The sequence below is a fragment of the Hirundo rustica genome, chromosome 6 (genome assembly GCF_015227805.2).
Source record: "Hirundo rustica isolate bHirRus1 chromosome 6, bHirRus1.pri.v3, whole genome shotgun sequence".
NCBI classification, from domain to species: domain Eukaryota; kingdom Metazoa; phylum Chordata; class Aves; order Passeriformes; family Hirundinidae; genus Hirundo; species Hirundo rustica.
This window is the reverse complement of record NC_053455.1, coordinates 1,436,688-1,456,925: the sequence shown is the minus strand read 5'-3', so window position 1 is coordinate 1,456,925 and position 20,238 is coordinate 1,436,688. Positions and strand designations below refer to the sequence as shown.

At 55.5% G+C, this 20,238-nt stretch overlaps 1 protein-coding gene across 1 annotated transcript in view; it reads left to right on the top strand.

Annotated features, from left to right (window-relative positions):
* The first annotated feature begins 17,107 nt into the window (after positions 1-17,107).
* Positions 17,108-20,238, top strand: part of MDGA2 (MAM domain containing glycosylphosphatidylinositol anchor 2) — a 205,854-nt gene continuing 202,723 nt past the window's right edge. The window contains exon 1 of the mRNA XM_040066256.2: positions 17,108-17,180. Within this exon, the coding sequence (XP_039922190.1) occupies positions 17,108-17,180 (73 nt within the window). The remainder of the gene's footprint in view (positions 17,181-20,238) is intronic.

Below are 20,238 nucleotides of genomic sequence, written 5' to 3'. Positions count from 1 at the left end.
GCGTGTCGCGATCACACTGATCTTCGAGGCTTTTCCAAGCTCAGAAACTCTGGGATTATTGACTTCCCTGCCGCTGATCCGAGACAACTTTTGTGTCTGCAGTGAAAATCCATGGACGCCAGGAGCACAAAACCTGGAAAACTGCTGGCGATGAGGCTGGGTGGGTCTGTCTGGAGACGGTGTGAGCGTGTCCTGCTCATAATTTCCAAGAGCCTCCACATGACAGAATTCCCGAGGAGAGGCCTCTTCCCTCCAGGAATAATTCAGGATAACATTTACCACCCAGACCTGGAAAAACTCAGCCTTGAAACGAGGTGGAATTTTTAACCTGAAGAGGAATCCTCCACTCAGATTTTCCACGGTTCTGGTGCCACGTGAAGGCCTGAAATCCAGTTTGGATCTGCTGGCGGGAGCTCTGGATTTAGCAGGAATTTCAGGTGGGAATTTTTGGGAAGGGGCTCTGAGTGGAGAAGGAGAGAATCCACCCCATGGACCAGCTCAGGTCCATGGTTTTTAATTTGTGACCTCTGACACCCAAAGGGGCCCATTTTTAACAGCTTTAAATAAGAGGAATTTTAAATAATACAGCAAATATTTTAAAATGAAGACCTTTGATGCTTTTAAGGAATCTGAGCTTTGAAGGAAGCAAAACTTGAGGATTTTTCTTGGATTTCAGCAGTGGACAAAGTCAAAACAAAAAAATCTTCCTGAATATTTCAGCTCCTGAGGATTTTCCTTGGATTTCAGCAATACCCAAGAGCAGAACAGCAGCTTCCCTGAATATTCCAGCTCCCGGTTAAATGCCTCCATATTGGCAAAATTCCTAAAGGTCTTGGCCAGGTTTCTGATCCTCTGGCCTCCAAAATTCCAGGCAATTTCCACAACCTCTGGATTGCAAATAACAAACTTTATTATTAGATAAGCACCTGGCTCCTGTTTTTGCCTCGCTCCTCTCTCTGCACCAACTGTTAACGTTCCTTAAAATCCCAATTTTCCACTCACTGAAGTGTGGCAGCCGCGTCCCATTAAAGGAGTTTTACCAGGAAAATTATCCATGCCTTTAAATAGGTCATGCATACATTTGGCATATGTTACGTTATTCTCCACGTGCAGCCAATCATGCCAGATAATGGAAAATTTCTGGAGTGGTGAGGAAATAAAATAATTCCTCTGATCATTAATAAGCAGGAAGTGTGGGGGAAAAGAAAAAGAAAAAAAAAAAAAAAAAAAGGAAAAAAAGGCAGGGGGGTGAAAGGAGAATTAATTTGGTGGGAAGCTCCAGAAGAGTTGTGTCCGATGGACATTCCAAGCGCTGATGGAATGGGTGTTTGAAAACAAAGGTGCTGTTGTTACCCCTGAGTGCACCTGGAAGTCCTGAGCAGGGAAGGATCCCTTGGAATCTTCTGCCACCTGCTTGGGTGGGATGGGGGCTCCAAAACTTCCCTGGCCACCATTTCCATGGGGAAATTCCTGCTGCTGTCCACCCTGAGCCTCCCCTGGCCCAGCCTGAGGCCGTTCCCTCTGCTCCTGTCCCTGTTCCCTGGGAGCAGAGCCTGAGCCCACTGATAAAAAGGAGGAAGAGGGAATTTTTATATGGACAGCCAGCACCAGGACACAGGGAATGGCTTCCCGCTGCCAGAGGGCAGGGATAGATGGGAGATTGGGAAGGAATTCCTGGCTGAGAGGAATAGAATTCCCAAGGAAGCTACGGCTTCTCCTGGATCCCTGGAATGTCCAAGGCCTGGCTGGACATTGGGACTTGGAGCAGCCTGGGACAGTGGGAGGTGTCCCTGCCATGGCAGGGGTGGGAATGGATTTAAGATCCCTTCTTGCCCACACCATCCCATGATTCCATGATTCCGTGGGCTGCAGTGACGCTGGGGCAGTCTGGAGACACTTCCAAGCTGTCCATTCTCATCCCAGCAGCTGAAACTCCACCTGGATCTTACAGACGCCTGGAAGCTGAGACAAAGCTGGATTAACTGGAGATGGAAATCCCAAACCATCCCAGACCTGGCCCCACACCTGGCTGGAGCACTGCTGATCCCACAAATAACAGGAATTCCCCCGTTCTATCCCACATGGATTAATTTTACATGGCTGACCGATCCACGGCTGTTGGTTTGTGCTGCTGTGAGATTTAGAGCTACAAAAAACCAACTTTATAAAGCAGGTCTGGGGTGATGAGCATTAAAACTCTCTCGCCTTTCCCCTTCAGGGAATCGTTTGACACAGCCCCATTCCCCACTCCACTCTGTCCTTATTCCAAAGGGCACCAGCAGACCGGAAAATCATTTAGGATTTCACAGGAGCTTCATTTCTGCAAGGCGCCTCTGGGTTCCCTCCCTCTCAGAGAGGTTTCGAGGTGGTAACAACGATCTGTGTTCACTTCCAGAGGGGGATAACCCAGGGAAAGACATGATTCTGACGGGATTCTCCCAGGAGCAGCTCCCTGAGAGAATTCCAGGGGAATTCTGGGGAAGAAATCGGAGCCAGGTTTCCAACCGAGTTCCTCAATCAGCCCCGAAAATTTATTTAGGAGCTTCCACGGCCTCCATCGCCACAATCACCTGAGTGCTCTCATTAAGGGGTTCGTTGGGGTTGATGAGCTTTGTGTGATTTTAGACGGGAAGCTGTGTTACCCTGATTTTTCTGAGTTTTTTATAGCCTTTTTGAATTTTCATAAATGGAGTCAGATCTTTTTGGTTATTGTACAATATTAAGAGCAGTTTTCTAACTTTTCCCACAGATGTAACATAAACAAATCCTTTGGTTTTCATTCTCTGTCCTTTGTTTGCGTATTTCTAACCTGAAAACAATTGTAACTGGCCAGTTGTCTTGAGAGGTGAAAACTCTAAAAGCCAATCTTCTGCTAGACCCACAAATGTATAAAAAGTAAGAAATAAAACAAAGAGGCTCTCTCTTGGCCTGGACTCAGCTTTGAGCTGGATCGGAGGAACCTCTGCTCTGCGAAAATCTCTTGTCTGCGTGTGGCTGCTTTGTGTGTCTCGGTGACAAAGCTGCGCTGAGGAAACTGAGGCACGAGGCGGAGGGACCCTGCTGGAACCCCGGGCACAGAGAATTCCAGGCTTTCTGTGCTGCCAGGCTCTGACCCCCCAGCAAACCCTGCACTGACCTGAGGCCGTGGAAAAGGCTCCAGAATGGAGTGACAGCGCTGGGATTGTGGCTGTGGAGTTGGGATAGAAGTGTGTGACAGCACAGGGTGCAAAACTCAGAGCTGAAGGGTTTAGAACACAGGAACAGAGATAAAGCAGGGTGGAGGATTTAGGGCAGAGGCTGAGTCCTTCTTTTTCACCTTCTTCTCCATGGCTCTGGGTGGGATTTTGGAATTGGGTAGAAAAATCCACATTGCGGGCCAGGGGTGTTTGGTTATTGGGTTAAAAGTGAAAATAATTTAGGTGTCGTTTCATAATTGGACAGTTTATCCTCAAAACACCTTGCACAGAGATAGAGAAGGAGCCATTTTCTACTTTGCTAGCCAGAACTCACAGCTTGTGAGATCTGTGCTGTAGGTAAGAATTAATAAACATCTGCATCCAAACACGAAACGAAGTCTCTCGAGCATTTAATTCCAACTCTAACAGAAGAAAGGAAGATAAAAAAGCAACAGGACACGTTTGGTGTCACACCAAGGGTGAGCGAGAAATGAAGCAAGTTCAGGGCCACAACTGCACAAACCTATTTGTTCTCACCTCCGAGGATTGATGAGCAACATAATTAAACATAATTAATTTGGATTCTCTGTGCCAAGGTGATGAATGCAGCAAAAACCTCCATGCGCACCACAATTCCTGGGAACCAACTCACAAAAAATGTTCCATTTTCACGCGTTTTGGGTTTTTGGTGGCGATGGGGCTGCAGGGCTGGCGTCTGTGAGAAGGTGACAAAAGCTTCTCCCACTCCTGATGGAGAAAATTCCAGGAGCTCCGGGTCAAGGCTGAGCCCAGCAGCAACACTGGCAGGGTTTTGGGAACAAAAGGATAAAGAAAGGGGGGGGAATCCCATGGAGAATCCCACACTGGAGGCGGGAATGTGTCTGAAGAAGGCTGTGATCCCGTGGGAAGCCCATCCTGCTGCAGGGTCCTGGCAGGACCATGGAGAGCGGAGCCCGGGTTTCCTGGCGGGATTTGCGACCCTGCAGGAGATCCAGGCTGGAGCAGCCCGTTCCTGAAGGAAACTCAGGATTTTGCAGGATTTTACACCACCTTCACCGGTGGGGGTGGGAAGTTTTAGTCATTTTCCTGGTGTGAAACTTCCACTTCCTCCAGAAATTCCTAAGACGCGGAGTTCCGAGCCGTGCCAAAGGAAATAATTATCAGAGCTGAACAATTATAATATTTTTTTCGTTTTTATCTCCCAAGCCTCACCCTGCTGGAACCAGCTCTGCTTTCCCATTCCCAGTTTTTTTGGTTTTTTTTTTAAATTTAAGATTAGAAGGGTTTAGAGGGTGTGAATAAAATTCTGGCTCCTTGGGAAAACTGTGCAAACAGATGAGGCAGGAAAAGTTCCTAGAAGGAGAAATGTGTGAATTTATCCCGGCTGTAAGAAGGGATCTTTATCCTTGGAGATATCCAGAAATAAGCTGGCCTGAACTCTGCTTTGCCTCATTTTGCACTGCTTTGAGAGGGAGGTTGGGTCCAAGGAATTCCATAAATCCCTTCCAACCAAAATTAACTTCTGATTCCATGAACTTAAAATCTGGCCAAAACCAGCGATGGCAAAATCGTGATGAAGCTACTTCACGTAAGGTTTGGGAAATATTCAGTAAATCCATCAAGGATTAGCTCATCTTTTCTACATTACAGATGGAAAAGTCCAAGGTTGGATGAAGTTTGGCACAGTTTGGGATGGTGGAAGGTGTCCCTGCTCTTGGAAGAGGATGGGATTTAAAGTCCCTTCCAACCCAAACAAATTCGGGATTCTCTGGACCCAAACTCCTTGGGACAAGCACTTGTTACATCCCAAATTTCTGCTCTGCAGTTCTTTCTCTCAGCAATTCCCAAAATAAATCGGAGCTTTCCAAGGCAGAGCATTCCCCTCTCTACATCCCAGGAAATTCCAGACCAGCTGCAGATCAGGGATGAATCCCAGCGTCTCCACCTTTAGGAATAATTCCCCGTGGGGAATGAAGTCAAATGCTCTCCCTAAATGAGATAACTTGTATCTGCTCCATTTCCCTTATCTGAGAACCCATTTTCTTATCTGAAAGACAAAAAGGTGCTGTAATTTATCCGAGATAAAACCAGGATGGAAATTATCCTTTCCTTCCACTGCCTTAATTACTCTTTCCTTCGGAATGAGTTTGGAGGCTGAGCAGAATATCGAGTTATCAATATTCTTTTAATACTCTTTTAATATTCGAGTTGTCCAATCAATTTTGGAGCTTCCCAGGCCCTTCCCAGGGTTTTTTGTTTTTTGGGATTTTTTTTTTTTTTTGAATATATTTTAAACCTGCCAAGATCTGACTCTCAAGATCTTGAGAGCGGCGTTTTCTATTGGTGTTGGCTTTTTTTTTTTTTTTTTCCGGTAGCAAAAGGAGTGAAAAATGCAGCAAAATTAAAAATGCAGTTCCTCCTCATGCAGCACTTGGAGGTTTTCTTGCTTCTCCTATTTCGGCTGCATCACTTTCGTTCCAGAGGGTTCCCAGCCCTGGATTCCTTCTCCTTACGGAAATCAAAAGGAAAATTCATCCAGCACTCGGGTTTTCTCAATTACCTCTACTTTTCATCCTATTTAACCCTTTTTACGTGCACGCCCACATCAACTTTTGGCCACTCTTCTTTTCCTTTTGTCCTTTCTGATTGTAAAAATTGGACTCTCCAGACACTCCCTGCTGGGAATTCTCTGGTCATTCCCAGTTACTTGCAGGGTGTTTTATTTCCTGGTGGGAATACTTTTGGGATGAATTCTTGGCCGGGAAGGTGAGGAGGCCTCAGGTTTCCCAGAGAAGCTGTGGCTGACCCCGGATCCCTGGAAGTGTCCAAGGCCAGGCTGGGTGGAGTAACCTGGGATAGCATTTGGTTTGGGAGCAAATCCCACATGATGGGAATGGGATGAGTTAAACTCCTCCTATCCACAAATTTCTTGGTTACTTGGGTGGAAAAACCACCCCAGGTGATGTTCCAAGCTCACTGGCAGCGATGATCGCTGGGATACTCAGCCCTTTGTGGGTTTCCTGGAGGAATTCTTGGCCCAGTTGCGGTTCCAGACTTTACCTTCCTTGGATTCCATCCCAAATTCCTGCTCCTTTGGAAATAACCCTTTGAGGGTTTCCTGGAGGAATTCTTGGCCCAGCTGTGGTTCCAGACTTTACCTTCCTTGGATTCCATCCCAAATTCTTGCGCCTTTGGACATAACCCTTTGAGGGTTTCCTGGAGGAATTCTTGGCCCAGCCCTGGTTCCAGACTTCACCTTCCTTGGATTCCATCCCAAATTCCTGCTCCTTTGGAAATAACCCTTTGAGGGTTTCCTGGAGGAATTCTTGGCCCAGCTGTGGTTCCAGACTTTACCTTCCTTGGATTCCATGCCAAATTCCTGCGCCTTTGGAAATAACCCTTTGAGGGTTTCCTGGAGGAATTCTTGGCCCAGCTCTGTCTCCAGACTTCACCTTCCTTGGATCTTTCCCAAATTCCTGCTCCTTTGGAAATAACCCTTTGAGGGTTTCCTGGAGGAATTCTTGGCCCAGTTGCGGTTCCAGACTTCACCTTCCGTGGATCTTTCCCAAATTCCTGCTCCTTTGGAAATAACCCTTTGAGGGTTTCCTGGAGGAATTCTTGGCCCAGCTCTGGTTCCAGACGTTACCTTCCTTGGATTCCATCCCAAATTCCTGCTCCTTTGGAAATAACCCTTTGAGGGTTTCCTGGAGGAGTTCTTGGCCCAGCTCTGGTTCCAGACTTTACCTTCCTTGGATTTTTCCCAAATTCCTGCTCCTTCGGGCAAGGATGTTGAGCACCTCTGCCCCCCCAAACCACCTCAAGGTGATGTTTCCCTGACCTCACTGGTGGCTGCAAAACCTGGGAAAAATCCAAGATTTCTGAAACATCAGCAAAGCTGAATAATTAAATCAGGACAGCAAGGACAGATTCCAAGCTCTTCCTCCCTGAAATCCGGCTCCAGTCGTACATTTAACCCTTTCATCCCAGCAACTGGGTGGAAATTCCCGGTTCCAAGTGAAAATAATCCAAAACCCCAAGTCCGTCTCTTGTGGAATCAGGAGCTGACCCATGTGAAATGTGATCTTCGAAATTCCATAATTATCCTCGAATAATTATGGCATGGGAGAGGATTTTTTTTCCTTCTCTCTACTCCCACTTGTGTGTTTCAGGAGGGAAATCCTCTCTGTTCCTCTGTTTTATGAATAATACAGGAATTAGGTAAATAATTGATAGGCTGCTAATGAAGGGGCCAAAAAACCCGCATCGCCCTCAAAAAGCAGGAATTTGCATGAAATGTCAAAGAGTTTGTAGGATGTTTGACATTTTAATTTGTCAGATGTTTGACATTTTAATTTGTTGGGTGATTCCTTACCGGAGCAGCTCCATGAGATTCTGTATCCCTGGCTCTCCACCACATCCGCCACAAAACTCCTTCCCCAGTTTCTCCAGGAATATTCGTGGCTGCAAAAATCAAAATTTCCCTTCGTGCTGACACAGAGAATATCCATCGTGGTCTGCTCCTTCCTGCTCATCCCGTTGGAAAAAAAAAAAAACGGGAAAATAAACCAAAGAACGCTCCAAATGGAGCTCGTTTTCACCCAAGCTGAACTGAAACAGGTTTCCCTTTTGAGCCCAGCTTGCACAGATGAAAAAGAGACATTAAAAAAGGAGAAGGAAGGAAAAGCCTGACTCATCTGGAACAGGAATAGAAAAAACATCTCGGCTGAAAAGAGATGAAAAAGGAGCAATTAATGTCTGGGATTCACCTGCAAATCTCGTCGCCGCCAGCTATTACTGCTCGAATTATTAGGCAGGTGTGTGAAGTGCCTCATAAACTGGGGAGAAATTAAAAGGCAGATTTTGCAGCAAACTCGGTGCTTATTACACAATTACAACCCCGCGTAAGAGCCGGGGGACGTTCCCGTCGATTTCTCCCCCGCTACGCCCCGAAACGCGCCGGATCCCGAATTCCGCTCTGTTTTAGACTCAGATTCCTTCCATTGGTCCGGATCGGGGAAAATAAATTGGATTCAGAAGGCAAGGAGGGTCGCTGTCCCTGTTTGTCAGGGTGAGGGACGTGCTGGGCGTTTGTCCCTTTGCTGTGGGACGGACAAAGGATGAGCAGAAGGTCACAGGCAGTGAAGTCACCATGGGGCTCCAGGAATGGCTGAGGGAGCTGGGAAAGGGTCTGGAGAATCCCTGAGGGAGTTGGGAAGGGTCTGGAGAATTCCTGAGGGAGCTGGGAAAGGGTCTGGAGAATCCCTGAGGGAGTTGGGAATGGGGCTGGAGAATCCCTGAGGGAGCTGGGAAAGGGGTGGAGAATCCCTGAGGGAGCTGGGAAAGGGCTGAGCCTGGAGAAAAGGAGACTCAGGGGGAACCTTGTGGCTCTGCACAAGTCCCTGACAGGAGAGGGGATGATTCCCAGGGAACAGGGACAGGAGGAGAGGGAACGGCCTCAGGCTGGGCCAGGGGAGGCTCAGGGTGGACAGCAGCAGGAATTTCCCCATGGAAAGGGAGCTCAGGGCTTGGAAGTGGCCAGGGAGGTTTGGAGTGCCCATCCCTGGAGGTGTCCAAGGGAGAAAGGAATGGACACAAGGCAGATGCTGCTGGAAATTTTGGAGGTGCTGAGTGCTGCTTAAAATGGGCTTTTGCGGGAGATTTGAAATTCCAGCATCTGCCCCAAAAAGGGAAAATCTTGCTCGGATGGACTGAAGTCCAGGGGACGGGAATAAACTTGGGAAGAGCCTGTGCTAGCCTGAAGGAGAGGATTTAGTTTTGAGCTCCCTTTCCATGGGGAAATTCCTGCTGCTGTCCGCCCTGAGCCTCCCCTGGCCCAGCCTGAGGCCGTTCCCTCTGCTCCTGTCCCTGTTCCCTGGGAGCAGATCCCAAATTCCCCCCCGGCTGTTCCCTTCCTGTCAGGGACTCGTGCAGAGCCACAAGGTTCCCCCTGAGCCCCTCACATGGATCTCACTGGATGGAATTCCAGGCCCCTTCCAACCCCAAGCACTCCATGGTTCTCCTGGGCGCTCTCAGTGGCTGGGCTCAGATTCTCTTTTCTCAGCCGTTCCTGAAAAACCCGAATCCCGAATTCCCGCATCCACAGCAATGACCCACAGCACGAACTGCAGCCACAATGCATCCCGCAGAGCATTCCCTGACGTTATCCCGGCATGTTTTGATCCGGGGAAAAAAAGAGGGAAACCCCACAGGGAGAGCCAGCCTAAGGCACGGCCTAACATTAAACTTGGCCTTAGACTTGCGTATGTCCCACCAGCAGCAGGGATTTTGTCATCCACGCGAACATTTGGGCGCCGGGAGGATTCCTCTCAACTCCAAGCAATCCTGGGGAGCAGAGCTGGGCTGGAAGGGGGTTTGGTTTAATTCACAATAATTCCGAGGTTCGAGCTGTGCCGCTGGAGATAACAGGTGTGGTTAACGGCTCTGTCACGCTCCGTTATTTATCCCAAAACTCCTTCCCTCCGAGGCCCGGCCCTAAAAATAATTCCAGTTTTCAGGACGAACCCCGGCTGATCAGAAGAGTGGGAAAAGCACCAGGCAGATGCTGCTGGAAATTTTGGGGGAGTCGGGGGCCGCTTAAAATGGGCATTTGGTGGTGATTTGAAATTCCAGCGTCTGCCCCAAAAAGGGAAAACATCTCCAGGATGGACTGAAATGGAGGGGCTGGGAATAAATTTGGGAAGAGCCTGTGCCGGCCCAAAGGAGAGGATTTAGTGTTTGGGCTCCTGATTTGCTCCTCTGGTGGATCAAAGGGGAGGAATCTGTGGGAAAAGAGAAAAATTCCATAGAACATTTCAGATCATGGAATTCTGGAGCGGTTTGGGGTGAGAGGGATCTTAAAGCTCATCTTATTCCACCCTCTGGGACACCTTGCACTATCCCAGGTTGCTCCAAGCCCCTCCAGGGCACTTCCAGGAATGGGGAATTCACAATTTCCCCTCTTCCATTGCTTCCCCACCTCATTCCGGGATGATTTGTTAATTATCTATAACCTGTTCCCACTCTAAACACGCCCCAAATCCATCAGAATTACGAGACTGAGTCAAATTGTTGAGTTTTCCCTGTTTTTATTGGAAGTTGGAAAAAGGAGGGAACACAACATCACAGAACTCACCCCCACCTTGGAATTCCTCAGGATTTTAATGGTGCTTAACAGTCTCCTTCAGTCAAACCTCAATTATTTATGGACTTAGGGAGAGAGAAAATAATTTCCTTCTGTTTGGCGCTGGATAAAACGGAAAAGCTGCTCCAAGAGCTCCGGACAGAAATGGCTGCTGGGATGCGGGAAGCGTCAAAACCCCGGAATTTTGGTTGTTTGGGTACGACTGATTCGGATTGATTTGATTTATCCGCAGTCAAGCTGGAGGGTGGTTTCATTTACCTGGTTTTATTTATTCGTTCCCTCCCGCTGCAGTTTGTTCCCTCCGAACCTCCGCACCGTCCCCGGCACCCGGGAATTCCGATGGCTCCTCATTCCTGAGGGAAGGAAAGCACAGTCAGGGGTAACATCCCGTAGGGAAGTGCTGAGGGTGAATTCCTTGGGATCCAGGGGGATTTTACGACCAGCCCTGATATTCTGCTGGACCAAACCATTCCAGCTGTGGTCTCCCGCTGGACAATCCTTGGAATGTGAGGGATGGCTGAAACGAAGGAGTTAAAACCAAATCCCAGTGCCTGCCACAAATAGTTTGATTTTCCCCAAGTATAAATTAGGGACAACCTGATGTTTGAATAAACATTTAATTAACCAGGGACAAACGAGGCGGCTCCATCCGTGGGGTGGCCACGATGACGGCAACGGAATTTGAATTTTGCATCCTGGAAATCATGGAAATTCACATTAAAAACGTTTTCCTTCCCGAAGATTGGCTGTTGGACAAACAAGGGGTGAGCAAGGATAACTCCGGGATGGCCGACATTCCCAAAATAACGAGCGTCCTGTGCGTGATCGGCAGGAAAATCAGGGAAAAAGGGAATTCCTGTGAAGGTAAAGGAAATGATCAAACCACAGCACTCCTGCTGCTGAAGCTGCCCCTGTTGCGGGATGGAAATGAGCCTTGGGAATTCTTTGGAATAACGCATTCAAAGCCAGTTTATTTCCCTGAATGAAATGAAATCCCATTGGAGCCTCTCCATTCCTCCTCGTGCAGGGCAGGTGGCAAAAAAACCCCTCAGGATTTTGTGAAAATCAACTTTTATCCTGAGTTTGGAGAGCGACTGAGACACCCAGTGAGTCCCTGGCTGCGTCCCTGCAAAGTGTGGATGAATCCCAAATCTCCAAGGGATTCCCAGTCCCGATCCAGGACTCGGGAATCCTCCCCTGCTGCTCTCCCCTGTCTTTTCCCCACGGATCCCACCCGAGGTGTGGTGGATGGAGCTCTGGACACACTTCGGCAGCCTTGGCTGAGAAAGAGGAGAAATCCCATGGATTTGGGAGCAGGGATTTGTTTTGGATGAACCTCGTGAGCCTTCCCAGGGAGAAATGATGCCGAGGGGGGTGGTTTGTGGGCACGGAATTTCCCATTCTTTGGGAAATGCTTTCCCAAAAGTTCTGGAGATGCTGGAGCCTGACCACAACCGCCAGTCCTGCTCCTGGCAACAACCAACCAGCTGAATTTCACAATTCCCAGGTAAATAATTCCAGACGGGAGAAACTCCGTATTTAACGTCATGGAGAGTGATTTGGGAGACGCAGGAAAATCGACTCTGACTCGCTGAGTTATTTTAATTCCTCCTTTCTCCTCGCTGTCTGGAGACATTCCTGGATTTGGGATTACAGCTGAACATCCTCAAGCAAACCTCAGCAATATTTCAACTTTTAAGAACAAATACTTGGAAAAAAAAAAAACCCAAAAACCCAAAACAACAAAACACCTCAAATGGAAATAATTTGGGCTCCCTCCCTCACCCCGCAGAGATTTGCGCACCTGCTTAAATTCAGGCTGGGAATCATCCTCCACAAATCCAAGCGATTGTTTCCTTTCCTGGTGAGGTTTCCTCCTCGTTTTCCCAGCTGCAGCGCCGAAGGCTGAACTTCCAAGGAATGCTGTCAGTGGCGCGCTAACGACCCGCTAACAACATCCCTCCTAAGGGCTGTTCCAGCCGGATAACGAGTCAGGATCCCAGAACATCTGGCTGCGCTGGGAGGATCTGGGAATTAACCACGGGAAGGCCGGGAATAGGGAGAGAAAGGCCCAGCCCTCCACGGGTTCTTGGTGTTCAAACTACAGAGCAGCCAGAAGGGAACGTGGCACTTTTCCCACCATTCCCGTGTGAAGAATTCCAGCTTTTCCTCCCAAACCTGCCCTGGATGGGGCTTGGGAGTTGAGGATAACGTTCCAAGAAGTCTAAAAAATGCTTTGGGAGCGCGGCCACGTTTGTGCTGTGGGGCGGTTGGATGGGGGACGTAAGAAAGGAAAACGGGAGGAAAATCCCTGGGTTGGGATGGGCACAGCGCAGATATCCCATCCCAAAGGGATTTTTCCACTGCAGGAAGGGGGTTTAATGCAGGAGAACCCATTCCCTACAATGATACTCCCATAAATAATCCGTATAATTATCCTATATAATCCATATATGGACTGACAGGGATCAATCATCCCTTCACTGGCAGAAATCCCGCCCCAAATTTATGAGGAATGTGGAAGACAGAACTGAACTTTAACGCTTCCTCTTTCATCCCAAACATTCAAAGTGTGACCAGGCTCCCAAAATCCCCTTTCTTCCCCCCAAAATAAATCCCTTCCCAGCTATAAAAAATGTGGAAAGGATCTTGGAATTAACCACGGGAAGGCCGGGAATAGGGAGAGAAAGGCTCAGCCCTTCATGGGTTCTTGGTGTCCAAACTACAGAGCAGCCAGAAGGGAACGTGGCACTTTTCCCACCATTCCCATGTGAAGAATTCCGGCTTTTCCTCCCAAACCTGCCCTGGATGGGGCTTGGGAGCTGAGGATAACGCTCCAAGAAGTCTAAAAAATGCTTTGGGAGCACGGCCACGTTTGTGCTGTGGGGCGGTTGGATGGGGGACGTAAGAAAGGAAAACGGGAGGAAAATCCCTGGGTTGGGATGGGCACAGCGCAGATATCCCATCCCAAAGGGATTTTTCCACTGCAGGAAGGGGATTTAATGCAGGAGAACCCATTCCCTACCAGGATACTCCCATAAATAATCCATATAATTATCCTATATAATCCATATATGGACTGACACGGATCAATCATCCCTTCACTGGCAGAAATCCCGCCCTAAATTTATGAGGAATGTGGAAGACAGAACTGAACTTTAACGCTTCCTCTTTCATCCCAAACATTCAAAGTGTGACCAGGCTCCCAAAATCCCCTTTCTTCCTCCCAAAATAAATTCCTTCCCAGCTATAAAAAATGTGGAAAGGATCTTGGAATTAACCACGGGAAGGCCGGGAATAGGGAGAGAAAGGCTCAGCCCTTCATGGGTTCTTGGTGTCCAAACTACAGAGCAGCCAGAAGGGAACGTGGCACTTTTCCCACCATTCCCATGTGAAGAATTCCAGCTTTTCCTCCCAAACCTGCCCTGGATGGGGCTTGGGAGCTGAGGATAACGCTCCAAGAAGTCAAAAAAATGCTTCGGGAGCGCGGCCACGTTCGTGCTGTGGGGCGGTTGGATGGGGGAGTAAGAAAGGAAAACAGGGAAAAAATCCATCCGGAAAAATCCGGGAAGGGACCAGAGCTCCGGGCTGGGATGGGCAGAGCCCAGATGTGTCCCAGATGTTGCTTTGAGGGCCCGCTGGGCCCAGGTGTGGCAGGGAAAAGGGGGAAAAGGAGGCGCTGGAGGTAGGAAGAATCCAAGAGGCAGCGGAGGGTTGAAGGTGATGAGGTGAAGGTCACGCTGCGAGTGCAGCCCGCGGAGACGTCCCCAAATTCTCCTTGGAACGGAAAACCAGGGGAAAAGGAGCATCAGACGGACTCCGAGGAGCCACCCGGGAACCCCTTCAGTGAAGGGGGTGGGAGAGCGCCTGGAATGGCGCAGGATGGTGTCCCTTGGGATGTGAGCACAGCCACCTCAGGGTCACCCTCAGCTGGCAGCGGGCTGGGGACAGGCTCCGGGCAGGGCTGGGGACCAGCTCCAGCTCTGGGGGCACGGGAATGGCGCGGGGAACGGGAATGGCTGCACACATCCCTCCTCACACTTCTCGCCGGGCTGGGAAGAGGGAACAGCCCCGGATTCAGCTCCCTGCTGGAATTCCCAGTGATGGATCGGAAGCTCTGAGCACTTTGGGGTGACAGTGCAAAACCCTGAGGGTGCGATTGTCCCTTCCAGAGCACTGTCACTGTCCCGGCCTAGAGCGCGAATCCTTCACTGACGCAGGTGGAGGAAGCTGAATTTATACTCAAGGTGCCCACGGGTTTGGGGCAATCCCTGGAGAAATCAAGGAAAAAGGGGGGAAGGACAGGGGCAGCCTTTTTCCCACAAAAATCCCCGGTTTGCTCTGAGGAATTGGAGAGAAGAGACCTTGGCCAGCGCAAATCCCACGGGATCCCAAAACGTGGGAGAGCCTCAGGCAGGCTGGGAATGTGCCGGGAGCCAGTCAAGGGTCTCAGGTATTTGAGGTAAAAATAAACCTGATAAAAACCCAGCGGATCAGAGGTTTGTCACCTCCCCGTGCCCCTGTGTCACCCCAGAGTGCTGGCTGGCCTTAGCCCCGTGCCCTGCGACACAACCCGGGACGAGCGCAGCGTTTTCAGCCGGGGCGGGGGCACCGCAGAACCGGGCCGAGAGGGAGCGGGGGGGACAGAGCCGGGAAGGGGAGCGCGGAACGGGCGGGAGGTGCGGGGGACGGACCCCTCGGGCCGGGAGCGCAGCGCGGGGTCAGGGCGCCCCTCACCGTCCGCACCGCGCCGCGCCGCGCATCCCGGGACAAAGCGGGACCGGGACAGTGCCGCGCATCCCGGGACAGAGCGGGACCGGTCCCGGGAACGTGCATCCCGGGACAGAGCGGGACCGGGCCGTGCATCCCGGGACAGAGCGGGAACGGGGCAGTGCATCCCGGGACAGAGCGGGACCGGGACCGGGAACGTGTATCCCGGGATAGAGCGGGACCGGGGCCGTGCAACCCGGGAGAGAGCGGGACCGGGACCGGGAACGTGTATCCCGGGATAGAGCGGGACCGGGCCGCTCATCCCGGGAGAGAGCGGGACCGGGGCCGCGCATCCCGGGACAGAGCGGGACCGGGACCGGGAACGTGCATCCCGGCACAGAGCGGGACCGGGCCGTGCATCCCGGGACAGAGCGGGACCGGGCCATGCATCCCGGGACAGAGCGGGACCGGGCCGCGCATCCCGGGACAGAGCGGGACCGGGCCGCGCATCCCGGGACAGAGCGGGACCGGGACCGGGGCCGCGCATCCCGGGACAGAGCGGGACCGGGACCGGGAACGTGCATCCCGGGATAGAGCGGGAACGGGGCAGTGCACCCCGGGACGGAGCGGGACCGGGACCGGGAACGTGCATCCCGGTACAGAGCGGGAACGGGGCCGCGCATCCCGGGAGAGAGCGGGACCGGGCCGCGCATCCCGGGAGAGAGCGGGACCGGGGCAGTGCACCCCGGGACAGAGCGGGACCGGGCCGCGCATCCCGGGAGAGAGCGGGACCGGGGCAGTGCATCCCGGGACAGAGCGGGGCCGGGACCGGGAACGTGCATCCCGGGACAGAGCGAGAGCGGGGCCCTGAAGTGTATCCCGGGACAAAAAGGAACAGCAGCAGCCAGACGGAGAATCCCGGGGCAGAGCGGGACCGGAGCAATTCCGCACATCCCGGGACAGAGCGGGCTGCCCCGCTCAAGGGGCTCCGTGCGAGCCGCACCGGGCTGCGCATCCTGGGTCAGAGCGGGTCAGACCCCACCCCCGCCGGCTCCGTGCGGGTCCCAGAGCCCCGCGCATCCCGGGTCAGACCCCACACCCGCCGGCTCCGTGCGGGTCCCAGAGCCCCGCGCCTCCCGCAGCGGCGCGGCTCACAGCGCGCATCCCGCCCTTGGCAGCTCCCGCGGCCATGCGCGCCCGGCGGCGGTGGCGGAGCCGCGGGGCCACGGGGGGCGGCGGCGGCGGCGGCGGCGGAGGAGGAGGAGGAGGAGGAGGCGGAGGAAGGCGCGCAGCAGCAGCAGCAGCAGCAGCCACGCAGCTTTGACGTCGCCGGGCTGCGGCTGCCGGCCCCGCACGTATAGCACAACGTGACGGCCCCGCCGCCGCCACTCGCGCCCGCTTCCCCCGCGCTCTCCCGGCAGCGCACCCGCACCCAGCGCGGCCGCGGGAGCTCCGCGCCGCCCCCGCCATGGGCCCGGCCGCCGCCGCCCCGCAGCCGCTCTGAGAGGAGGGGGCCGCTCCCGGAGCGCCTCATCCGGAGCATCCCCGCGGCCCTGCGCCCGCCCCCGGCCCGCGCCCGCCCCCGGCTCCCCCCCCCCCAACCCCTCGCTCCGCTCCGCTCCGCGCCGCCCGGGGAGCCCCGCGCACCATGCGGGGGCCGCGGCGCCGCGGTGGCATCTGATGGCCGCGGGGCGCGGGCGGCTGCGGCGGCCCCGCGAGGCGCTCGGCGGCCCCGGGAGGCGGCGGCGGCGGCGGCCGGAGCCCTGAGGGGGCCGCGGCCCGGAGGGGGTGCGGGGGCTGCCGCTGCCGGGGGCTCGCTCCGAGCGGGGCTCGCCCCGCGCCGCCCGCTGCGCAGCGGCAGGAGGAGGAGGAGGAGGAGGAGGAGGGCGGAGGCGGAGGAGGAAGGAGGAGGAGGAGGAGGAGGAGGAGGAGGACCGGCGCGGTGCCCGCCGCCTGCCCCCGCCGCCCTGCCTGCGCGGGCGTGCGCGGCTCGGCCGCAGCGGAGCGCGGGGCTCCGGCGGGCGCTGCGCGGCCCCCCCCCCCGCCCCGCCGGGCTGGATATGTGGATGCTCACGTGAAGATGGATGTAGCCATCGGGCTGCTGGGGCTGCTGACGGTTCTGCTGGAGGGCAGCTCCGGCCAAGGGGTGTACGGTGAGTCCGGGGCGCCGCGTGACCTTGTCGCGACTGTCGCCGGGGCGGAAGGGCGGGGGGGGGGGGGGGGGATTTGGGGGGGGGGGGGAGGAGGTGGGGTGGGGGCGAGCGGCGTGGCCCCGCTGAGCGCCGCGGGAGCCGGCGGAGGCAGCGCGGAGGCAGCGCCGTTGCCATGAGACGCTGACATTTCGCGGCGAAAACCGGGCCGGGGGACGGAGGGGGGCATTCGGGGGGTCGGGGAGGGGGCGCGGGGTGGGGGGAGGGGGGTCGTGGCCGGTCCCGGGCCGCGCCGGCCGCCGCGGCGGAGAGGGCGGGCGCCGCCTCCGCGGGGCTCCTCCGCGCCCGCTGAGCGCCCGCGGCCGCCGCACTTGTTACCGGAGGCGCTGCCGCCCGCGGCCGCGGAGCCAGGGGCGGGGGCGAAGGCGCCGCGAACTTCCCGGGGCTCCGCCGGGGGCGCGCGGACCCCGCGGGCGGGCGGCTCCGCTCCCCCGGCCCCGCTGCCCCCCGCCCGTGACTTGCACATCACCGGCGGCGTCGCCCGCTCCGCTCCGCTCCCCCCTCCTCGCCGGGGCCGCGGTCTTGTCGCTTCCCCCTCGCCCCCGCGCCCTCCAGGCGGCCCCGGTTCGGCGGCGCCCGGAGCAGAGAGCGGGGCTGCGCGGCCGGGATGCTGCCCGGTGCCCCGGGACCGGCGCTGCCCCGGCCGCGGTGATGCCTCGGTGCCGGTGATGCTCCGGTTGTGTCCGTGCTCCGGCCGCGCTGTGGCCGGTCCCGGTGGTGCCCGGGCCGTGGTAATGCTTCGGTGCCAGTGATGCCCCGGTCCTGGTGATGCCCCGGTTCTGGCAGTGCCCCGTTCCCGGTGATGCCCCGGTTGTGGCGATGCCCCGGTTCTGGCAGTGCCCCGTTCCCGGTGATGCCCCGGTTGTGGCGATGCCCCGGTGATGCCCCGGTTCTGGCAGTGCCCCGTTCCCGGTGATGCCCCGGTTGTGGCGATGTCCCCGCCGTGCTGCCCCCTTCCCGGTGATGTCCCGGCTGTCGCGATGCCCCGGTTCTGGCAATGCCCCGGTTCTGGCAGTGCCCCGTTCCCGGTGATACCCGTTCCCGGTGATGCCCCCTCCCCAGTGATGCTCCATCCCCGGCTGTGGCGATGCCCCGCTCCCGGTAACGTCCCGTTCCCGGTGATGCCCCGGTTCCGGTGATGCCCCGGCCGTGTCGCTGCCCGGTTCCCGGCGCTGCCGGGCCGGGCCGGGCCGGGCGCGGGGCGTTATGTAAGCGGCGCGGCGGGGCTCGGCGGCGGTGCGGTGCCGCCGGCAGCTCCGGCACTCGCGGCTGGGCAGGGAGATCTCTCAATCTCCCAGTAAAAGCTCGGTGTGACACTCGCTCCTCCGAGCCCGTCCGCTCCCACACTTCCATATCCGCTTCCCACCGGGAGCGGGGCCTCGCTTAGACACGGACCTCCCCCACCTTTATTTTATTTTTTTTTTAATATTTTTTTTTTTCCCCCTCTCCTTAATTTTGCCCAATCTGGAGGTGGCCGCGGGTGTCGGAGGGGCCCGGCTGGCTGCGGATGGACGGCTGGGGCGGCTCCGGGCGCTGGCAGCGCTCCCCGCCTCCCCCGGGCACACAGGCAGATATTGTTGGATGCTCTGGAAGAGCCGCGGCTGCCGCGAATAGCGGAGGGCTTGTTCAGCAGGAGCGCGGCGGGGGCCGGAGGGAGGAGACGCGGGCTCGGCTCGGGGCGATGGCGCACGGCGGTTCGGAGTTTCGGGGCTGCCGCTCTCTCCTCCTGGAGCCTGGTTCGGGTTCGGGCCGCTGGGAGCCGCGGGGGGAGCGCCCTGAGCTCCAGCCGCGCGTTCCGGAGCGGCGTCCCGGGAATTCGGGTGTCTTCGCCGAGTGCTGAAGGTCGGCTGGAGAATGCGGGCAAAATAATAATAATAATAATAATAATAAAAATAAAAATAAAATTCCGAGCCCGGGGTGCGCCCGCAGCCCCCGAGGATCCTGCTGGGCGCAGCAGGGCCATTTTGGGAAAGGAGGATTGCAAAGCTGGAGCCCGCGGGTCGTCCAAAGTGAGCCCCAGCCTGGGAGAGGGAACCGGCTTGGATCTCGCCGCTTTGGGAAAATCGTTTTGTGGGATTTTTAACAAGTTTATATTTTTTTTTCCTTGAGGAAGGCCTTTATTGAAGGTTCCCAGAGCCTCGCAGCTCCCGGTTCCCAGCGCGGTGCTGCCGGGGAGGTGTCGTGCCGTGTTAACACTTGTTCCTTGTTTCCGTGCTCCTCTGGGAGCGGGCGCAGCTCCAGAGCCTCTCCATGAGGAAAGGCGGCGAGGGGAAGGAGCAGCCAGGAATCCATCCCCCTGCTCCCTGTTGATATTCCCGGCCCCGCAGGTGGCTCAGACCCATCCCTCAGGCTCCGGCTGCTGCTCCAGCTTCTCCCAGCTCCTCCCTGGCTCATCCCACCTGTCCTTGGCGCGGCTCTCCCGGGCTGTTTTCCAGCCCTGGATGCTCCCGGGGGTGCGGGGAGGCGCTGGCGCGGCCCGTGCCCACCCGGCGAGCCGCTCCGCCGCCTCGGAACGCGGAATAGATCCCGCGTCTCCCGATTCCCGGCTCGTCTGAAACTCCGGGTGAACGCGCCGTGGCTGCGCAGCACCTCCCCGTAACTTCCCTCCGCTCCGTCGGAATGCGAGAGCCGGGATGGAAAACCGGGATTCCAAAGGGAAGCCAGCGCGGAACTGGGAGAACTGGGAGCAGGGGAGGCCCTGCCCGGTGCCAGGTTCTGCTTCCTCAGGGGATGGGGGAGAGCGGAGCCGCTGAAATCCTTGGGGATTTGTACAATTCCCCAGCTCTCCCTGTTTTCCCAAAGGTCGGGAACAGCCCGAGATCTGCGCGGCCGCACGTTTCCTCCCCTTTCAGCGGTGCATGACGTGCGCCCTTAATAAAGCAGAAAATGCAGGGATTCGGGACCTGGCGGTTCCCAGCTCCCAGTTTCCAGAGGGAACAACGGCTCCGTGACGAGGCCGAGGCGGGCACGGAGGGGTTTTAACAAGCTGAGCGAAAAATGG